The following is a 19,445-nucleotide window of genomic DNA, read 5'->3' on the forward strand; positions in this document are numbered from 1 at the left end:
CAAAGTGAGTCCCCTCTCCTGCATGACATTCACCTAGGACTTGGCTGCAAAAACAGGCAGCGGGACACAGGAAGAGAATGCTGATATCGTGTTCCTCCCAGGAGCTAAGAGTCTAGGTTGGGGTTGGGGGGACCTGTGTTCTAGGCCACAGTAGTCCTAATTGGAATTTCTACCTCACTGTGCTGGCAAGGAGGAAGGAGGGAACTGTAATGGTTTAAAAACCACTCTCAGAAGCACCTGGGTGGCTCAGTTGGTTAAGCATCTGCCTTCGGCTCAGGTCATGATCCTGGAGTCCCAGGATCAAGTCCTGCATCTGTCTCCCTACTCATCGGGGAGTCTGCTTCTCCCTCTGCCTCTGCTCTTTCCTCTGCTCATTCTCTCTCTCTCTCAAATAAATAAATAAAATCTTTTTTAAAAACCCCACTTTCATTTCTTACCAAATTTTCATAGATGTTCTTGAATAAATGTCTCTTCATTTGCTATTCAAACTTAGGACCATGGTCTTGGGGGTTTTTCACCATTTTCATGTTTCATTGGGATGAGGGTGAGCAGAGCTCCTCACACTGTCATGACAGAAGTCAATCTCCCAGCTGTTCTTTTTTTTTTTTTAAAAAGATTTAATCAATTTATTCATTTGACAGAGAGATTACAAGTAGGCAGAGAGGTAGGCAGAGAGAGAGGAGGAAGCAGGCTCCCTGCTGAGCAGAAAGCCCGATGCGGGGCTCAATCCCAGGACCCTGGGACCATGACCTGAGCCGAAGGCAGAGGTTTTAACCCACTGAGCCACCCAGGCTCCCCCTCCCAGCTGTTCTTTAACATGGATGTGAAGGATCAGTATGTGTGTGATCGAGGACTCTATGTATGATCTCATTTAATCTTCACAACTGTGGGGCAGACACGATAGACAGTGCTTTTACAGATCATGAAACTGAATGACAGAATCATTTAATAACTTCCTCCAATTAAATCAACAAACAGGGGGTAAGGAGCTGACTCCAAACCAGGCCTAACTGACTCCAAAGCTCGTGTTCCTGATCATGCCTAGCTTTTCATCTTTTATACAGATCCTTTTAAAAAATCAGAGCTCATTAAAAAAAAAATAAATAAATAAAAAATCAGAGCTCATGAGCAGTTACATCCCTATGCAGTCACAATGATTTCTTTAGGAAATACATCATTTTCTTCCTCATCTGCATCTTTTATAATAACACTACAAGAAGTCCTATTCTGTTTCCTCATGACTTACACTACATTTCCATAAAGAATCTCTGACCAATGGACTTTATCTTTGCTGTACTTTTTAAAATCTGTTTTCCTGAAGATCTACCTATTAGATCTGATGTGCAATGGGTTTGGGTCTTTGATTATTATAAACATTAAAACGACAAGGTCTCTTTTCTCCCAGGATTACCTTTGTGCATAAGCACATACAAAAAGCCAATTAAAAATACTACTAAGAAATGACGGTAGCTCCTTTAAAAAAGACTGAGCTTCTTAGGCCCAAATTATAAGATTTCAGGGATAATTTAACACACACACACACATACACACACACAAAATCCATACAGTCACAACTGACCAGTCATTAATAAGAACATTGCACTTTAAAAGTGATCTCATGCTTTTAAATGTACTTAAATTAGGAAGCACCAATACTTAAAACACAAAAAAATTCTGACCACAACTGAAACCAAAACACAATTTAAAAAAAATAAATAAACTAGACAAGTGTAAAGTATAAGCAGAAAACTTTCTCTTTACTTACAAAACAAAACAAAAAAATTAAGAAAGAATAAAAAGACATGTCAAAGCATATTTGGAAATTTAGCTTTTACCTCTGCTTGGCTCCATTTATCACTGTTATAAAAGAAATTTTTTTGGTCAGTTTTTACCACCTCTAAAAATCTGATTTCCTGGTAGCAGATTTCACTGCTTAATTCTGATGCTGCGTGATGTCTTAGAGGAAAAAATAGTTACTGTAGACAAAACCTCCCAACAGAAGAACCATCCAGGGAACGGTGAACACATGGCACAGAATATAGTTACATGTTATATTTAAACAAAGTTTAAAGAAAGCATTAGAATGAGACTGTTTGCTCCCAGTGTCTCTTTTCTCACACAACAGAGGCCCACACACCAGGCTGCTCCACCACATGTGGTAACCCCCAGTGGAATCCAGCAAAGCAAAGACCCTCGGTCCCACGTTCAGTAGGGGTGTTTGTTTTGGGAGATCTGTAATCTCCACTGTCAACACCTCATTGGAACAAACAAAACAGCTTTGCTGAGGAAACAAAGACAGTGAAGGGACTTAAACAGGTAAAAAAAAATAAATTAAAATTCTTGATTGAAAACGACAGCACTGAGGGACAGCATCAAGTGACAGCTGCTCAAGCGGCAAAGGCACTGACCAGTTATTTTAGGTCCGCCAGGGTGTGCTCGATAGCTTTTTAAAGAATGCAATAGAGGTACTTACCAAATATTTCCCCTCCACTAGCATATTCTGTCACCAGATAAATCATCCGCTCTGTCTCCATAACCTGGTACAAAGGCAGGAAAGCGACAGACAGTGACACAAATGACAGGCTCATATAGGGAGAGAAACTAAGGACTCCTCTTTTGTCATTCGAAATCTTAATAACCATTACTGCTTAAAGGAAACTTAAAACACCAGAGCGGGGAACAGGAATAAATGCTATAAAGAAGAAACTGGGAAAATGGGCATTCGTCCTCGTTCTTTTAAGTAGGACGTATTTACTGCTTGAGAGACCGTCCTTTTGTTGTTCCTTAAGGCCTCTGCAATCTTGTAAGCTCCACAACAGTGAGAAGCAAAGAAGGTGCCAAGAATCAGAAAGTTCACATTCAACGTTGATCACTTCAAGTTCAAAAATGCCCCCCCTCACCCACAAAAGCCAATCAAAGCGAAAACAAAGCCTGGGGAAAACAAGGGGAATTACACGTGGATATGTTTTTTTAATGGAAATGACAACTTTCCTCTCTGTATCCACTTATTCAAAATTGGGAATAATAATGTAAATACTCAAAAGTTCAAGTAATCTACTCATTTGTATTTTGTTTTGGTCCCTATTTTGCCTTTTTTACTTAGTTGTAGTGTGTTGGCAGTCCTTTCTTCCTTTTTTACCTTTTACATTAAATATTTTTTAAAGTAATATATGAGCATCTATGCTCATGATAAACTTCTTAAATAGCTGCTGTATTTAAAAAAAAAGGCCAAAGATTTCCTTCTTCCTAGCCCCCTCTCCATTTTATTCTCCCAAAGGAAACACTGTTAATAAGCTAATTTATTCTGTATCATTCTAGAGCAATGTTGACCAATGGAAAAAAAATACAGGCCTCATATATAATTTTAACTTTTCTAATAGCCACATTAATAAGTAAAAAAAATAAAATGCAATTAACTCTAATATTTTATTTAGCCAGTGTACCCAAAATATTATCATCTCAAAAAAAATTGAATCATAAACTACTTTGGTTTTCACATTAATGAAAAGTATTAAAATTAAAAATTCAGTTCCTCATTCACTCTAGCCACATTTTAATACTCAATAGCCATGTGTGGCCAGTGGCTATCATATTGGAGAAGAGAATTTTAGACTTTCACCGTAAGTCACAGTTAATTATTTTGCTAAATTATTTCCCAATTACTTGATTGTTGACCTCTTTACACATCCATACCATCTAACAGCACCACGTGTTATAACCACAGATCTTCTGAATGGTTTCATGGTATTCCATCATGTAAGTGCACAGTACTTTTCTAATCTAATAACTATCGTCCTTTCTTTTCTCTTTAATTTTTAAAAACTCTCTACATGGGTGATATTAGCTCATTGTTTGTAACACGCATTGCCGCCAGGCTCTTCCTGTATGTTGAGTCACATAACAGTAGCAAACATAAGTGCTCTAAACTTACGCAGGTGTCGAGAAAAAAAAAAAAAAAGAGAAAAGTAAATGTGAAACTGTAAATCTCTTTTGTACCCCTGGGTGTACAGACTTTTATTGACTACAAATGTTCCTTTCCTGTTAAATTTTTCAGTAGCTCAAAATCTTTCCTACACAGTTACCTGTATTTGGCTCCCTCTAGAAACTGACAGGACTGAAGTTTTGGCAAATGACCTGAAAACTACCCGGATACTATTTACAAAGACAACTTGACGGCCGTTCACCTTGGCCGCCCGGAATCCCCCATTAACAATACCAGCCACCAAAGAGCAAAATTAAAGCTTAAAAGAGGACGTTGTTCAAAGTCAGGGCTGAAAGTATGAGAACTCCTACCAGCTAATGAAATCTTGGGTAAGAAAGATCAACTTGGATAATTTAGTTACAAGGTTAATACCAACAAGTTAACCTCTTGAGAAAAGTCAGACTCATAAGCCCCACAGCTATTTAGAGATGATTTATTTTAAAAAGTGAGGTCAAGAAGTTTACTCAGTCGATCAGGATAGGAAGGAAGCAGAGGTTAGACACCTCCGAGTTTGCAGACACAAGGCTTCAGGCAACACTAGGAAGCTTTCACGGGTCTGCTTCTGGGGCACGACGTAGGCGTGGTTCAACAGAACTGAGTCTGATAAATTTCAACAAGTCGGCTCCCGCTGATCTAATTCATTTCATGATGTGAGCAGCTGGTGCCAGAAAAGAGCCCTAGAGCTGTAGCCTTAACCACACACACGAACATTACGACATGCTTTCTTTTCCATGAAATTAACAGACTATGAAAGCCTGCCCATTGAACCCTCCACCCTCACACACGGTGCCATGCCTGGGCCAGTGACCGTTACTGCAGACTAACAGCAGCAGATGAACCGAGTGGGTGGCCACTTCCTGGACAAGTAGGTGATGGCTGTTCTAGTAGAAAGCAATGAGCAGGGCTGGCCCTGGGCAGAGGCAGAGCTGTGGCTGCCTACACAGTGCAACCTGAGAAGCACCCCAAAGCCCCACTCCTCCCAAAATGTCTCTTCCACCAGCCTGCTAAGGCAAGGTCCTCTCTTCCTATCTGGCTTGAAATTCGTCATTAGATTTACTGCTTTTGCAGTAAGGTAAGGGAATCATTGTTGAGGATGGCAAGAAATGTGCACGGTTCTTGGGAAGCTAAGAAAACCAGAATGGAAATCTCTTCCATTACACCAAATCAATCTTGTGCTTATCAAATGCTACCTTAGGAAACGAAGTCTAGGGCCCTACTAGAAAAGAGGTGGGCTCTGACTGACATAGGGGCCATACTTAAAATACCCTTTGCCATCCTAAGTCATACCAGGATCACAGAAAGGAGTATTTAAGGAATGTTATAAAAAGATAATGCTCTATTAACCTCTAGCTTTTCATCCCTAAAAATTCTCTGTTCCTTTCGCTTTTCCATTCTGTTTTAGGATTCGGATCTACATAAATAAGTTCTTGTCATCTTCTGAATAATCCTTTGGCGTAATCCCCACACACAATGGTACCCATGTTTTAAAGAACAAATTTAAAAGGCTTACGTGGGTAAGGCGGACTTTACTAGTAAAGAGCCAGATCAAACCTGAGTGCTGAGTGGGCAGGAAAACAGTAGGATAAACGTATGAACACAGAAACCAAGAAATGCTGCAGATGTTCACCCAGACACCTTTTCTTCTATACACACAAGTGGCTATTCTGGGTTCTTCGCTCCCATAGGCTATATCACTAAGGAGCCTACCTGGTACAGCCTGATGATATGGGGGTGGCAAAGCATTTTCATAATTTGAACTTCCCGGAAAATCTTCTTCAAGTTTTCTTCATCCAGCTGGGTCTTGTCTATGATCTTGATAGCAACCTGAGAACAGAGGAAGAAAATTTACTCTGATGCATGATTAAAAGCAGTTCGCTACGGAAAATTAAATCCACTTTAAGACGTTATATTCCACATAACGCAAATTACCAGCATTTTGTTTACAGAATGTCAATGAAGAAATTATTTTACTCTTTTTAAAAAGTCAGGAAATGGATTCCTAGCAAGCTGGTCTCAAAGGAACAGATTCCAAAAGCTAATGGGTCTTTCTGCCATTTCGTAAACTGCTCCAACAGTAAAACCCTAAGACAAACAAAATACTTCCTAACTCCACAGATGTGATCACAGTCTGGGCAAATCATGCTTTGATGCAGACGATGGTACGCCGGGTCTCTAATGAAGAGGAAATGTTTAAATGACAAATACAAGACGGGTTAGTAAGGTTCGACCAGAAATTCCACTGGTGCATCCCACAGCTCACCAGGTGCTAACATAACTCGATAGTAGTAGTGGTGGGGTATGGCGGGGTAGTAGCAGAGTCACTATATACCGAACATTGCTGGGCACCAAGCAGAATTCTTAATGTTTTCCAAGTACTAAATCACTGATACCTCACAATACCTTACATTACTGTTAACCTTATTTCACAAATAGGGAAACCGACACACAGAGATGAAGTAATTTACCCTAGATTAAGTCATTTACAGCTGGTATGCACCAGATCCAGGACTAAAGCCCAGGCTGCTTGGCTTCACAGTCAAATTCTTAATGGTAATGTTCTAAAAATCTGAAGATCTTTCTGTAGTGTATATATACTGCTTAGCAACAAACATCTATTTTGCCCATCATTGTTAAGATATCCAGCAGCATATACATTTTTATCTTATTATTTTTTTAAAGATTTTATTTATTCAACAAAGAGAGACAGTGAGAGAGGGAACAAAAGCAGGGGGAGTGGGAGAGGGAGAAGCAGGCTTCCCGCTGAGCAGGGAGCCCAATGCAGGGCTCAATCCCAGAACCCTGGGATCATGACCTGAGCCGAAGGCAGACACTTAACGAATGAGCCACCCAGGCATCTGGCACATATATTTTAAAACAGAATAAAAAACGAAGAATTTTTTTTACTCTACCAAATCTAAACTTCCTCACTACTCTTAGTGAAATACTCAAAATACTATGTTGCCCTGAAATATATCTATATCTCTGTCTTGGTTGATCAGCAAATAATCAAAGAATATTAGTCTGATGAAGGACCAAGCAAAGCTAAATTCTAGCCCCTTCCAATTCTTCCAATTCTATGATTCTAAACTCTGGGAGAGGGAAAAGAACCTTACTGAGAAAAAAAAAAAAAAAAAAAAAAACAGGGGAGCAAAATACCAATAATAAAAATGCTCAGCCCAGAGCAATAAAGACTATATGGAACTACACAAGGTAGATGATTCCAATGTAAGAGTGACTAACGTAAAAGTAACTTTGAAGTTTCAGGTATTAGAATGAGGACTGATGGGAGAAAGGCCCAGGGAGACAAATTTCAGCTCAATTCCAAGAGCGTCCAATCCCTGCCTAATGATGGAATGTGATAAGGTGAGCTGAATGTAGCTTAAGCTACCGAGGTTCAATCAGATACAGCCTTAACCTCAAGGAACACACAATCTAGTAGGGGAGAGACATACATGAAACAGACAACAATGCAGTGTTGGAAACAGAATCAACAAAGCTATAAGCAAGGTATGATGGTAGAACAGAAGATGGAGGGCGCCTGGGTGGCTCAGTGGGTTAAGCCTCTGCCTTCGGCTCAGGTCATGATCTTAGGGGCCTGGGATTGAGTCCTGCATTGGGCTCTCTGCTTGGCAGGGAGCCTGCTTTCTCCTCTCTCTCTCTCTGCCTGCTTCTCTGCCTGCTTGTGATCTCTTGTCTGTCAATTAAATAAATAAAATCTTAAAAAAAAAAAAAAGAACAGAGGATGGAGTATGACCTTCACCGGGGGGAGAAGCAGACGCGGGGAAAGACTTCACAAACAAGGCAGAACTGGAGAAAAGAAAGAACGGAGATAGGCTGAGAAGGGGATAGGAAATTATATGAGGAGAAAGAGCAGAATCCTTAACAAATCACACCAGCTGTTCGATCTCCTAGAAGAAGTCTTCTATCACACCACTCTGGACAAGGGGGACAGCTCAGTGGCAGGGCATCTGAGTGCCTCTCATCAGCATTTCTACTTCTCATTTCTGTGCCGTATCACATACAGGACCTTAACTCTAGCAACTGGTCTGGCATCTGTACCTGGTTCTCCAAGAACAGCTCCCAAAACACAAAAACCACAGTACACAATGTCCTCTTACAGAATAAATATCTGGGCTTTAATAGTAATTAATTATTAATAAATGCTTACACATGAATAGCACATTATACTTGACAGATTGCTTGCATATACATAACAGGCTTAGAAACTTGCAGCCATATGCCCTGTCACAGAGCTCCCCAGCTAGTGTGCTAGAAATGGGTTACAGGTGTACCCAAGGCCATGGGTAGGTGGCAATGGATCACCTCTAGCCTCAAGAAACCTCACTTGAGGGGCGCCTGGGTGGCTCAGTGGGTTAACCCTCTACCTTCAGCTTGGGTCATGATCTCAGGGTTCTGGGATCGAATCCCGCATCCTCTGCCCTCTCTGCCTACTTGTGATCTCTGTCAAATAAATAAATAAAATCTTAAAAAGGAAAAAAAAAAAAGAAATCTCACTTGCTTACCTCTGCCCTCTCTGCCTACTTGTGATCTCTGTCAAATAAATAAATAAAATCTTAAAAAGGAAAAAAAAAAAGAAATCTCACTTGCTTACCATAGAGAAAATAATTATTTTCTGTGTGTGCCATGAGAATGGAAAGCAATATTAAGATCTGTTGATTGTCAACTGTCCGAGGGCTGGGCCTCAGTTCGCCTAACCTGCCCGTGCCTGCCAGTGGACGGCACAGAAACAGCAGTGGGGGTAGAGGGTGGAGGTGGTTAATGAGGGCCTTCAACACATTTGACCGTATTTTTGTACTTTTTCACCCGCAAGAGAGAACTGAGTCACACATTAACTGGGAGAGCCATAGGGCCTCCCGATTCACTCCTCCAATGAACTCCTTCTGAATTTCATTTGCGTTCTGAGGCAGTAAGATTTTCACAAAGGCAGAGAAAACCAAATCTAATCATCTATGAGAACACAGCTGGCTACAGGATCTTATATCCCACGCACCTAGAAACTATTTTTAATTTGATAGAGATAATGGTATAGTATGGATGTAGTTCTGCATTTCATAACAAGTGTATCTGTCTCCCCATAAAGGGACTAGGGCCCCACATACTGAAATGCATTATCTTTTCAGGGAAAACTGCATTAAGTATGATCTGTTCTTCAAAGGTGGATGCAGAGAGCTTTTAAACATCAAATCCCGTCTTCTCCTCAGTGAGATTCAAGATGCAACAAGACCCGGGCAAAGCTTGGCCTCGCACCTGAACATGGTGTCAAAAGGATGGACTCTGGTGTCCAGCTGCCCGGGGTTCCAAGTCTCAGAACTGCCTTTTTAATGTATAACCTTGACCAAGCTATGTAATTTGTGTCTCCTTATCTAAGAAATGTGGGTAACAGAACCTGCTCTAAAGGCTGCTGGGGACCTAAGCTCACGGCTGCAGCCTGCTTTGCATACAATGCCCCGCATGTGGTGAACAGGCCTTCCGCGTTAATTACAGGAACTGCTCTGACCTGTTTGTTTGTTTTCTGGAATCAAGCCTTAAACGTTAGGCATTCAGTTGGCAAAAATGAGATTCGCTTCACTAAACAACAGAATCCTGGCTCTCAGACACATCAGTTCCTAACTCAAGGGGCAAGTGGAGGGGGCCAAGAGGCGAAGCAGCTAACAATTTGTGGGCCGCATTCAGAACCAACTGTGGCTTCGAGCTGATGTGGGAAGAACATGGAAGGAATAAAGCTGGGGGAAATACGCATTCCATTCGGAAGCGTCACACCAAGCCACAGGACCGAACCCACAGCAGGACCTGATCCTCAGGGCTGCGCCAGGGAGAGCGCGCTCTGCTTCCCTTCACGGTGGGCCGGGGGCCCCCTGCCCTCCCGACTCAGTACCAAAGCCAGAGAGGAGGACACACGTGTCACTGGGCACACGTGCCTGAGAGGACCACTGAATGGAAAAGACAACCTCCAAAAGCTTCGGCTCCTGTTTTAGCTGTAAACTAGAAGATGGCAGTTTTCCAGAAAATGGAAAAATACCAATGAAACCGAGAAACAGACCACGTCAGAGAGTGGGGAGTTGGCAAGCGAGTGTGATTATTTTGAGACTACCTGAAGGGATCGGTGATCATGAATTTTCACTGCCACAGATCAGTGGCGGCTACATAATCAGGGTTTTGGCTGGAAGTACACACTCGCTGCTTGAAAAATGAAATGCGTCCACAGCACATGGTAAATTGGTAGGTAAATGGAAGATAAACTCTCCAAGAATGTTGTTAAGATTTTGGTGTTGAGAATCTATGAATCACCTCCTTGTACCTCCATATGAAAAGCGTAACAAGTAAAAAAGGAAACTTCCAATATATTACCAAGGGACCATATATTTCTTAAAGTTTCTTGTTCTACATAAAATTCTTTTTCTCTTACAAGAAGCAGGATTTTATGAATTGACGCTAATATCAATTAAACACGGCACCGTATCCAAGATGTTGCTTACAGATACAGCTTGCCTAGAGACCTTGGGAATTTCTCTACCCAAGATATTTCCATTCAACGACCCCTTTTTTCATTGGCATGTGGCATGACAAAAAATTAAATTCAGATTGTGCCAAATTTAAAGTCACAGTTCTTTATTATTCATTCTAGAAGGGGGGAAAATAGCTATTTCCCCCTTTTAGTTCTCACTTCTAAACCACAGTTCCTTTAACTCTTACCTAATTTTTGCAAGCACAGTAATGTTCACAGGGAATGGAGTTGAAAAAACAGTGCTTTCTTCACAACAGGCAATAATTCACTTGTGTATCCTGACACCGAATTCACAGGCAAGATAAGGAGACAGAATAAAAACCAATAAGCCAAGGAAAGGTTCAGTATTAAGATCAAAACAAACCACCCTTCCCCCTCACCCATCAGGAAAAAAGTGGGTTCTTTCATTCAGGGATATGCAATGGCAAATGGGACAGTTAAAGAAAGGAACCACTTAGGAAGAAAATGCAGACCACAAGTGCTAAAATTCCTCTGAAAGAGAAAGCGCACTCCCCTAAACCAGTATGCAGATGTACACACAATAATTTCACAAAATACAGTAAGCAGACTGAATGCTTTTAAGAAGGGAAGAAAAAACATTATGACAGTGTGGAGAAAAGTTTTGTTTTTGTTTTTTGTTTTTTCCATTTGTTCTCTGAAGCAGCTCTACTCATTGAAATGCCTTAAAATTTAGGCAGATATCAAACTTTTTGCCACTGTGAATGATTTCCAAAGGGGTTGTTTTTACCTTAGGTTCTGTAGCTAATTTTTTTTAAAGATTTTATTTATTTATTTGAGAGAGGGAGAGTACACAAGCAGGGGGAGCAGGAGGCAGAAGGAGAAGGAGAAGCAGGTTCCCGCTGAGCAAGGAGCCTGACTCAGGGCTCCATCCTAGGACCCTGGGATCGCAACCTGAGCGGCAGGCAAACGCTCACCAACTGAGCCACCCAGATGCCTCGGTGTAGGTAAATTTTTATTATTTATTTCTTGATTTCTAGATCATTCTCAGCTCAGACCTAGTATTATTTTATGGTTGAGATATGTACTGTCCAATACAGAGCACAGTGGCCACATGTGACTACTGAGCACTGGAAATGTGGCCAGTGCAAATTCCTGTGCTATGAATGCTAAATACAGACCAAATCTCAAAGCCTTAATATTAAAATGAGAATATAAAAGATCTCATTGATAAATTTTATATTGATTACATGAAGAAATATCATTTTAGAGATACTAGGCTAAATAAAAGATATTACGAAAAACTAATTTCAATGAAAAGGCAACTTACGGAATGGGAGAAAATATGGTAGACCATGTATCTGATAAGGGGTTAATTATCCAAAATAAACAAGGAATTCATATGACTCAACAGAAAAAAACACAACCCAATTTAAAAATGAACAAAGGACCTAAGTAGGCATTTTCCAAAAGAAGACATACAAATGGCTAACACATGCCTGAAAAGGTACTCTACACCCCCAGTTATTAGGGAACTGCAAATCAAAACCACAAGATACCATCTCAAGCCTGTTAAGGTGTCTATTCAAAGACAAGAGATAACAGATGTTGGCACAGATATGAGGAAAAGGGAAGCTCGTGCACTGTTGGTGGGAATGCAAACTGGTACAGTCACTATGGAAAACAGTATGGAGGTTCCTTAAGAAATTGAAAACAGAATTACCAGCTCCAGCAATCCCACTTCTGGGTGTATATCCAGAGGAAATGAAGTCACTATCTCAAAAAGGTACCTGCACCCCCATGTTCATTGCAGCATTATTCACAAAAGCCAAGGTATGGAAACAACCTAAGTGTCTGCCAACAGACAAATGGATAAAGAAAATGTAGCTTATCTATCTATCTATAGATAGATAGATACACACACACACACACACACACACACACAGATACGTATATACACACAACTTGAATATTATTCAGCCCGGGGCGGGGGGGGGAAGGCTTTGTGATGACATGGGTGAACCTGGAGGGCACTGTGCCAAGTGAAATAAGTCCGAGAGAGGAAGACAACCACATTACCACATGGTATTACTTATATGGAATCTAAAAAAAATAAAGTCAAACTCATAGAAACAGAAAGTAGAAAAGTGAGCGCCAGGGGCTGGGGGGGGGGGGGTGGCGAGAAACAGGGACAGGCTGGTAAAAGGGTACAAACTTCCAGTTAAAAGATGAATAAGGGGGGGCGCCTGGGTGGCTCAGTGAGTTAAAGCCTCTGCCTTCGACTCAGGTCAGGATCCCAGGGTCCTGGGATCGAGCCCCGCATCGGGCTCTCTGCTCAGCAGGGAGCCTGCTTCCCCCCCCCACCGACCCTCTCTCTGCCTGCCTCTCTGCCTACTTGTGTTCTCTATCTGATAAATAAATAAAATCTTTTAAAAAAAAAAAAGATGAATAAGGCCTGAGGATCTAATGTAAAACACGGTGACTATAGTTGATAACACTAATGTATAACTGAAATCTAAGAGGATAGAATTGAAATGTTCTCACCAAAACCAAACAAAACAACCAAACAAACCAAAAAGGCAAATATGTGAGGATGAACGTGTTAATTAACTCAATCAGGGGAGTCCTACACGATGTATAAGTATACAAAACAACACATTGTGCTCTTTAAATATCTCACAATTTTGTCAATTACACCTCAAGAAAGCTGAAAAAAAAAACTAGTTTCACCATTTCTTTCTACATTTGTAAATATGACTACTTGAAAAAAATTTTTTTAAATGATGTGTGTGGTCCACATGGTGGACGATGCCAGTAAGCTGCCTACTCTAACACGTACTACACAAAGATGACTTCTGAAATACTGGACTCAATGTTGAGAACTGCCAGTTACTGATCTCGAAGAAACTTGGCAGGTTGCAATGCACTCAATGCTCAAACACGGCCTTGGGAGAGAATCTTAAATTAGGTCTCAAAAGTTGCATTCCAAGAACTCAATTTAATTCCATTAAAAAATGTTTATTGAACAACTGATGGGCTTAAGGTGGTGCCCTTGTAAAGTCCGGTAGAGGCTAGTCTCAACAGGGTTCTGTGGAAGAATTAAGTTTTACTCTCTCTTTTTTTTTTTAAGATTTTATTTATTTATTTGACAGACAGAGATCACAAGTAGGCAGAGAGGCAGGCAGAGAGAGGGGGAAGCAGGTTCCCTGCTGAGCAGAGAGCCCGATGTGGGGCTTGATCCCAGGACCTTGAGATCATGACCTGAGCCAAAGGCAGAGGCTTTAACCCAGTGAGCCACCCAGGTGCCCCAAGTTTTACTCTCTTAAGATAGTAGGCTAAACCTGCAGGCACTAACTGGCCATGATTAATGATGTCCCACATGGCCATGATCAGGACGTAAGCTGGCCATATTCTTGGGAAATCCTGTCTCCTGCGTCGCAACCAATCAAGGAGGACTCCATATTTGAGTCGGTAACAAATAGCCAAATCAAGTTTTAAGGGACAAAGCTAAGACAGATATTCGGGAAGAACTGACTATCCTATCCATTTTACATACCAATCACAATTCCCTTTCTGGAACAATATGCAACTGTGAAGCCTAGGGATTGACTGAGATGTTGGGATTCCAGCCAACAGGAGGACGCAACATGACCACCAAAAGTGAGAGTAAATCAGGTTTCAGTGAATCCCAAAGGAAACCATTCATAATATCTAGCGAGACTTTAGGTCACTTACTTTTCTCTACTTCTCTGCTTTGGCTGTACTAAACGGTAAAAGTGAAATTGTTCTTGCATTTACGTCTGGAGGATAGAGACTCGGGAGCTTCCTAAAGTGAGAAAAGGGACCATGAACCATACATTATTCTTGGAAGAATTCCTAAGGTGGAACATGGTCAGATTGTGCATAATTAATCAATGGAAATTTTCTGGTGATTACTTGGAATTCAAGGGAGAGAAGGGAAATTTTTCAGACAAAAAGAAAATGATTTCTCAGTTCCAGTAATTCCCATCTGGTTAACATTTACCCTCTCAGAAAGCAGAAGTCCTACGAGTATCTCTAACATAACGGGCAACTCTCTCAGCCACACCGACATCACTACCACTGCTGTCATTTCAACACTGACACAGTGCCGGCAACACTTTGCGCGCAATTTCCACATTGAAATCAACTCTTGCCTTTAAGTTTCCCACTGAAATGAACTGAACAAGGAGTGGAGAAGAGGATGGAGTTGACCATAACAGTGAAGAATTACTTACAAAAAGCAGTGCCTGACCCATTTCCAGGTATCTATTTCCAGTTGTTCATTACTTGGAAGCTGAAGAGGGAGACTGAGAATTGGACCAATAGCTTAATTCCAAGGTCAGGGACCTATTTAAGAGAACACCCTGAAGCCCTCAAACAAAGGACAGAAGGGAAAGAGCAGGAAAGAGGCAGTGGGACTGAAGAATGCAGAGCAAAGAGGAGACTTTGAACACGAGGGACCGCAGGAAGGCATTGGAGAGGAGAAGAAAAGATTAACAAGGAAGCTCCAATGGTTCAAAGTGGCCACCAAAGAACAGTATCCAAGAAAAGGGTATTATGAAAAAATAGTAATTATCAGAGCAATGTTCTGAAGTAAAAGAAAAACAAGGAGCAGCAGTTAGTCCAAGGCAAAATTTAACATTATGGTAGAAAATGAAGCTATGAAGGATGGCAGTTGAGTCCCAGAGAAGAGAGATTAGACATGTGGGTGAAACTTGGCAATGACCTCAACTGTGAGGTTAGACGGAGGCAGAAAGCTGAATGAATTTCAAGATGAATTTTCTTAATGAAGTACTCTGTCCTGGAGTGCCAGCTCATGGGTAAAAATAACACACACTCACAGAAGTGTGCTCTTCCCAAGGACGGCATTTGTCAAGGAGCCTGTGTCCTGTTAACCACATTTCGCTGTAGCACCTAGAACACTCAAGCTTTTTAAAGCACCCGCTGGAAAGAATGCTGAACTCAAGTGGCACGCATAACTTTCTTATACTTCCCCAGTGGAGATTTATGACCCTGAGCATGATGCTAACCTTACAATGGTAGTGTTGTTCCTGGTGAACAAAGTCAGCAACAGTTCATATTTTAAGTTGTTTTAAATTATATTAATATGCCCCCAAGGCCTAATAAGACAGCCTACAGTAGCAAAAAGTTGAGTGAGCCAAGGGAACAAAATAACAGCTGAAAAACTACCCTAAATTCCTCATCTTTTACCATTTCCCAGCTCTTTGGTAATGAAAACAAAGGGAAAACTGGAAGCAAGCTCCATTACCAGGGAGCACCTGACCCTCCCCATTTCTGAGACCTGCTTGTCACGCGTGCTCACGTGTCAGTCCTGCGAGCTAACTGTCACAATGTACTTCTGTCCCAGACCAGGCTTTCTAGTCTGAATGCTGATGCTGGGCTGTCTTCCCTGAATTAAAGACCCAGCTTCCCTGTGCCTGTTAGGAACATGGCACCAAGTACCTTCTGATGGGCTTTCTCAATCACAACTGCACACCATTAGTGCTGGCAAAAAAAAAAAAAATGCCCCTCTGGGATTCCACCAAAATGGGACTATTTGGGGTGGTGGCTTTTAGCATTTATTCTGGCCTCAATGAGTTCCTTACAGTTAATGGTCATCACATTTGCAAATCAAACAGATTTTATATTTCCATGATTAATGTTTGTGTTTCATGGGCTGAAGAGTGAAGTTTAAGTAAATTAAATCACTCCTCTGGAAAGTCTAATGGTAAACAATTAATTAATTCTCAAATTTCTGGTATTTATTCTAAAGGCAGGAAGAACACTATTGATAATCCTGCCATAAAAAATATGAAAAGCTGTTCTATTAAAATGTAATTCATTATGATATGTATTATTATTGTATATATCTATATGTTAACAGTTTTGTACCACATTGAATGTAAAAACACAATTATATGAAGTATGTACTTAATATAACAGACTTCACATTTAGTAAACTTGTTTGTCCTTTCCTGTAGCAGGATTAAATGCATCCTAAATTCTGACCTTCTATGACAGTCCTAAACTGACGTTACAGTGCAAGTCTAGAATTTTGATAACCTTTTAAAGCATCATCAAGGATTTTAAGTTATCATAATGGTGCACTGACTGACTAAAATGTTAAGTACAGTTAATACCAGTGAGGGGCTTTTTTAACCATTAAAAGTATTCGTAATTTAAGCAAAAACCAACCCATTACACTGTCTTTTGGGCCCTCTTCTGATCTTGACAAGATTGTTTTTAAGCAAATTGATATGCCCCATAACTCACTACCAAAGAGACCCCCCAAAATCTCCAGACATCAGAAAGTTTCATTTAAAGTAGACATATTTGCATAAATATCTTCCTAAAAAACAACAGATCATGAGGAAAACCAGAAAATCACAAGGAATGAGACTGATGAGATGAGAGAACGAAGAGAGAATGCAGAGAAATGCAAGGAAATGAAACATTCATTGATAATAACCTCATACGAAAAATAATTATCCCTCCATGTTTAGAAGTCCTTTTGAATTTTCCTGAGGTCTTTGGGTCACAGATTTCTACCGAGAACACAATGACATCTTTGAAACAAAGTCAAACAAAACCCCGCCAATAAATCAAAAGTACTTTTCTGAGTAGAAGATGGCACAGAATAAAGAGTTCAGGGAAGGAGAGACGTCAGAACTAACATACACAGTAGCAGAATATTTTCCCTTCTAAACAAAGTCTTGCTAATACAATAGAAACCATAATATGAAAGAAAGAAGAAAGAAAGAGAGAGAGAGAGGATGAGAAAGAGAGGAGAGAGGGAAAAGGAAAAGGAAAGGAGAGGAGAGGAGGGAGGGAGGGAAGGAGGAAGGAAGGAAGGAAGGAAGGTGGGAGGGAGGGAGCTACTCTGGCTAACTTTGGGCAAAAGGTTTAGAAACAGACAAACATTTTAGAACCCTCAGGCTCTGGAGAACAATTTGGAAAACACTGGGATGGCCAAAGAGCACTGGACCAAGAGCTGGGATCTAGAACTCCATTCCCAACTCCATCACTAAAATACATTTGTGGCAAACCTTGGGCAAGTGTCACCAGCTCTGCAGTCCTCGACATTCTGATCTATTACATAAATGTGTGCCTGTATGTACTTCAAAGCAGGGTTATCAAGACAAAAGCTTCTCACTGTGCCAATTCCTAATGAAAACTCTCAAAGATTTTGGTTTGGTTTAATTTTTTTTTTAAGTTCTAAGTTTCATTCACATAAAGTAAAACAGAATTACTAGTTAGATAACTCTCAGTCTTGAACAATTAAAATAGTCAAGCCACCAGGGCACCTGCGTGGCTCAGTCATTAAGCATCTGTCTTCGGCTCAGGTCATGATCCCAGGGTCCTGGGATGAGCCCCGCATCTGGCTCTGCACAGTGAGAAGCCTGCTTCTCCCTCTCCCACTCATCCAGCTTGTGTTCCCTCTCTCACTGTGTCTCTCTATCAAATAAATAAAATCTTTCAAAAAAAAATAGTCAAGCCACCTACTTTTATAGCACTATATAATGTAGGACCATGTGCTAAGCAAAAAAAACTGCATTTACCACAGCCGAGATAGCCTCAGGGAATTTGCTCCTAAGTATTACGCTTCTCACTTAAATTAAGCAGCAATTACATTAAACTAAAGCATAACACCACTGTTTACCTAGGAAAACCTTGGCCTGTGCTGCTAATATTTTCACTATTGGTAAAGCCAAAGTCTCCTACTACTGATACTAATAACATTAAATAATCAAGTATATTTATATCAATCTCCCTCCCACTTACAGAAACCATGGTAGACTAAATTAAATGGAATGTGATACGAGCCACAAATAAGTCAAACTAATTAACCCATAAAATACAACTTAAATGAGAAGACGCTAACACTGAAACCAAAAAGCCAAATCTAAGGTCTTGGATACGCTATCCAAACTTGATGAAATTGTATCTATAGTAAGAGTCTTAGAAATGAAAAAACCGAAGTGTTTAGTTCAGTTTGTTTCACATTTTTGCGTTCTAGAGAAGTTAATTCCAATATATTAAACATCAATGTAGTAATAGCTAGAATATACTGAGTACTCACTGTGTGCCATGGTAATATTGCTTTTTTTTTTTCCTTTTTCCTATGGCACCCTTCCAATATAGACAAAAGTAGACACAGTATCATAAGTAGCCATCATCAGCTTCAACAATTATTAACTCATCAGCAATTCTGCTCATCTACACCTCCACCAAGTTCATCCAAAATCCCAATCACCATGTTTCATCGGGAAATATTTCAAATATTTCTTTAAAGGATTCACATTCCTCTTTAAAAACATAACCATGGAAGAAGCATTATCGCGCTAGAAAAAATGAACAATAATTACAGGTCTTAGCTCTTCATGCTCACAACCACCCGACAGAGTAAGAACTGTGATTAGTCCCATGAGACACGGATGCGCACAGCACTGGTACGACAGTACTAGCCAGTACGGGCGGCACCTGAACCTCGCCCTGGAGCTCTAGACCCTAAGCCCTTAACTATATTATGTTTTGCCGCCTCTGAAAACTAGATTTCATGGTATGATAATGAGTTCTTTAAAATAAACATAGAAAACTGGCTCACGGGGTGCCTGGGTGGCTCAACGGCTTAAGCAGCTGCCTTCGGCTCAGGTCATGATCTCAGGGTCCTGGGATCGAGCCCCGCATCGGGCTCTCTGCTCAGCGGGAAGCCTGCTTCCCTTCCTCTCTCTCTCTGCCTGCTTGTGATCTCTCTCTGTCAAATAAATAAATAAAAAATCTTTAAAAAAGAAAAAAAAAAAGAAAGAAAACTGGCTCACAAAGGAATTAATGACGGACAACACCAAGAAGCCAACAGAAGTTTGAAACGGAAAATATACCACAGTGCCTCACCTCTCCTCCAACTGCTTTCTTCACTTCTACATTTATGCTTCATGAACACATCGACCTTCCTCCATT

At 40.7% G+C, this 19,445-nt stretch overlaps 1 protein-coding gene across 8 annotated transcripts in view; it reads right to left on the reverse strand.

Annotated features, from left to right (window-relative positions):
- Nucleotides 1-19,445, reverse strand: part of SIK3 (SIK family kinase 3) — a 248,339-nt gene that overhangs the window by 113,317 nt on the left and 115,577 nt on the right. For all 8 annotated transcript variants that reach the window (XM_047693730.1, XM_047693733.1, XM_047693731.1 and 5 more), the window contains exons 2-3: nucleotides 5,690-5,806; nucleotides 2,474-2,537 (exon numbers count right to left, since the gene is read on the reverse strand). In XM_047693730.1, coding sequence (XP_047549686.1) covers nucleotides 2,474-2,537; nucleotides 5,690-5,806 — 181 coding nt within the window. The remainder of the gene's footprint in view (nucleotides 1-2,473; nucleotides 2,538-5,689; nucleotides 5,807-19,445) is intronic.

This window comes from Lutra lutra, chromosome 10 (assembly GCF_902655055.1).
Source record: "Lutra lutra chromosome 10, mLutLut1.2, whole genome shotgun sequence".
Classification (NCBI taxonomy): Eukaryota; Metazoa; Chordata; class Mammalia; order Carnivora; family Mustelidae; genus Lutra; species Lutra lutra.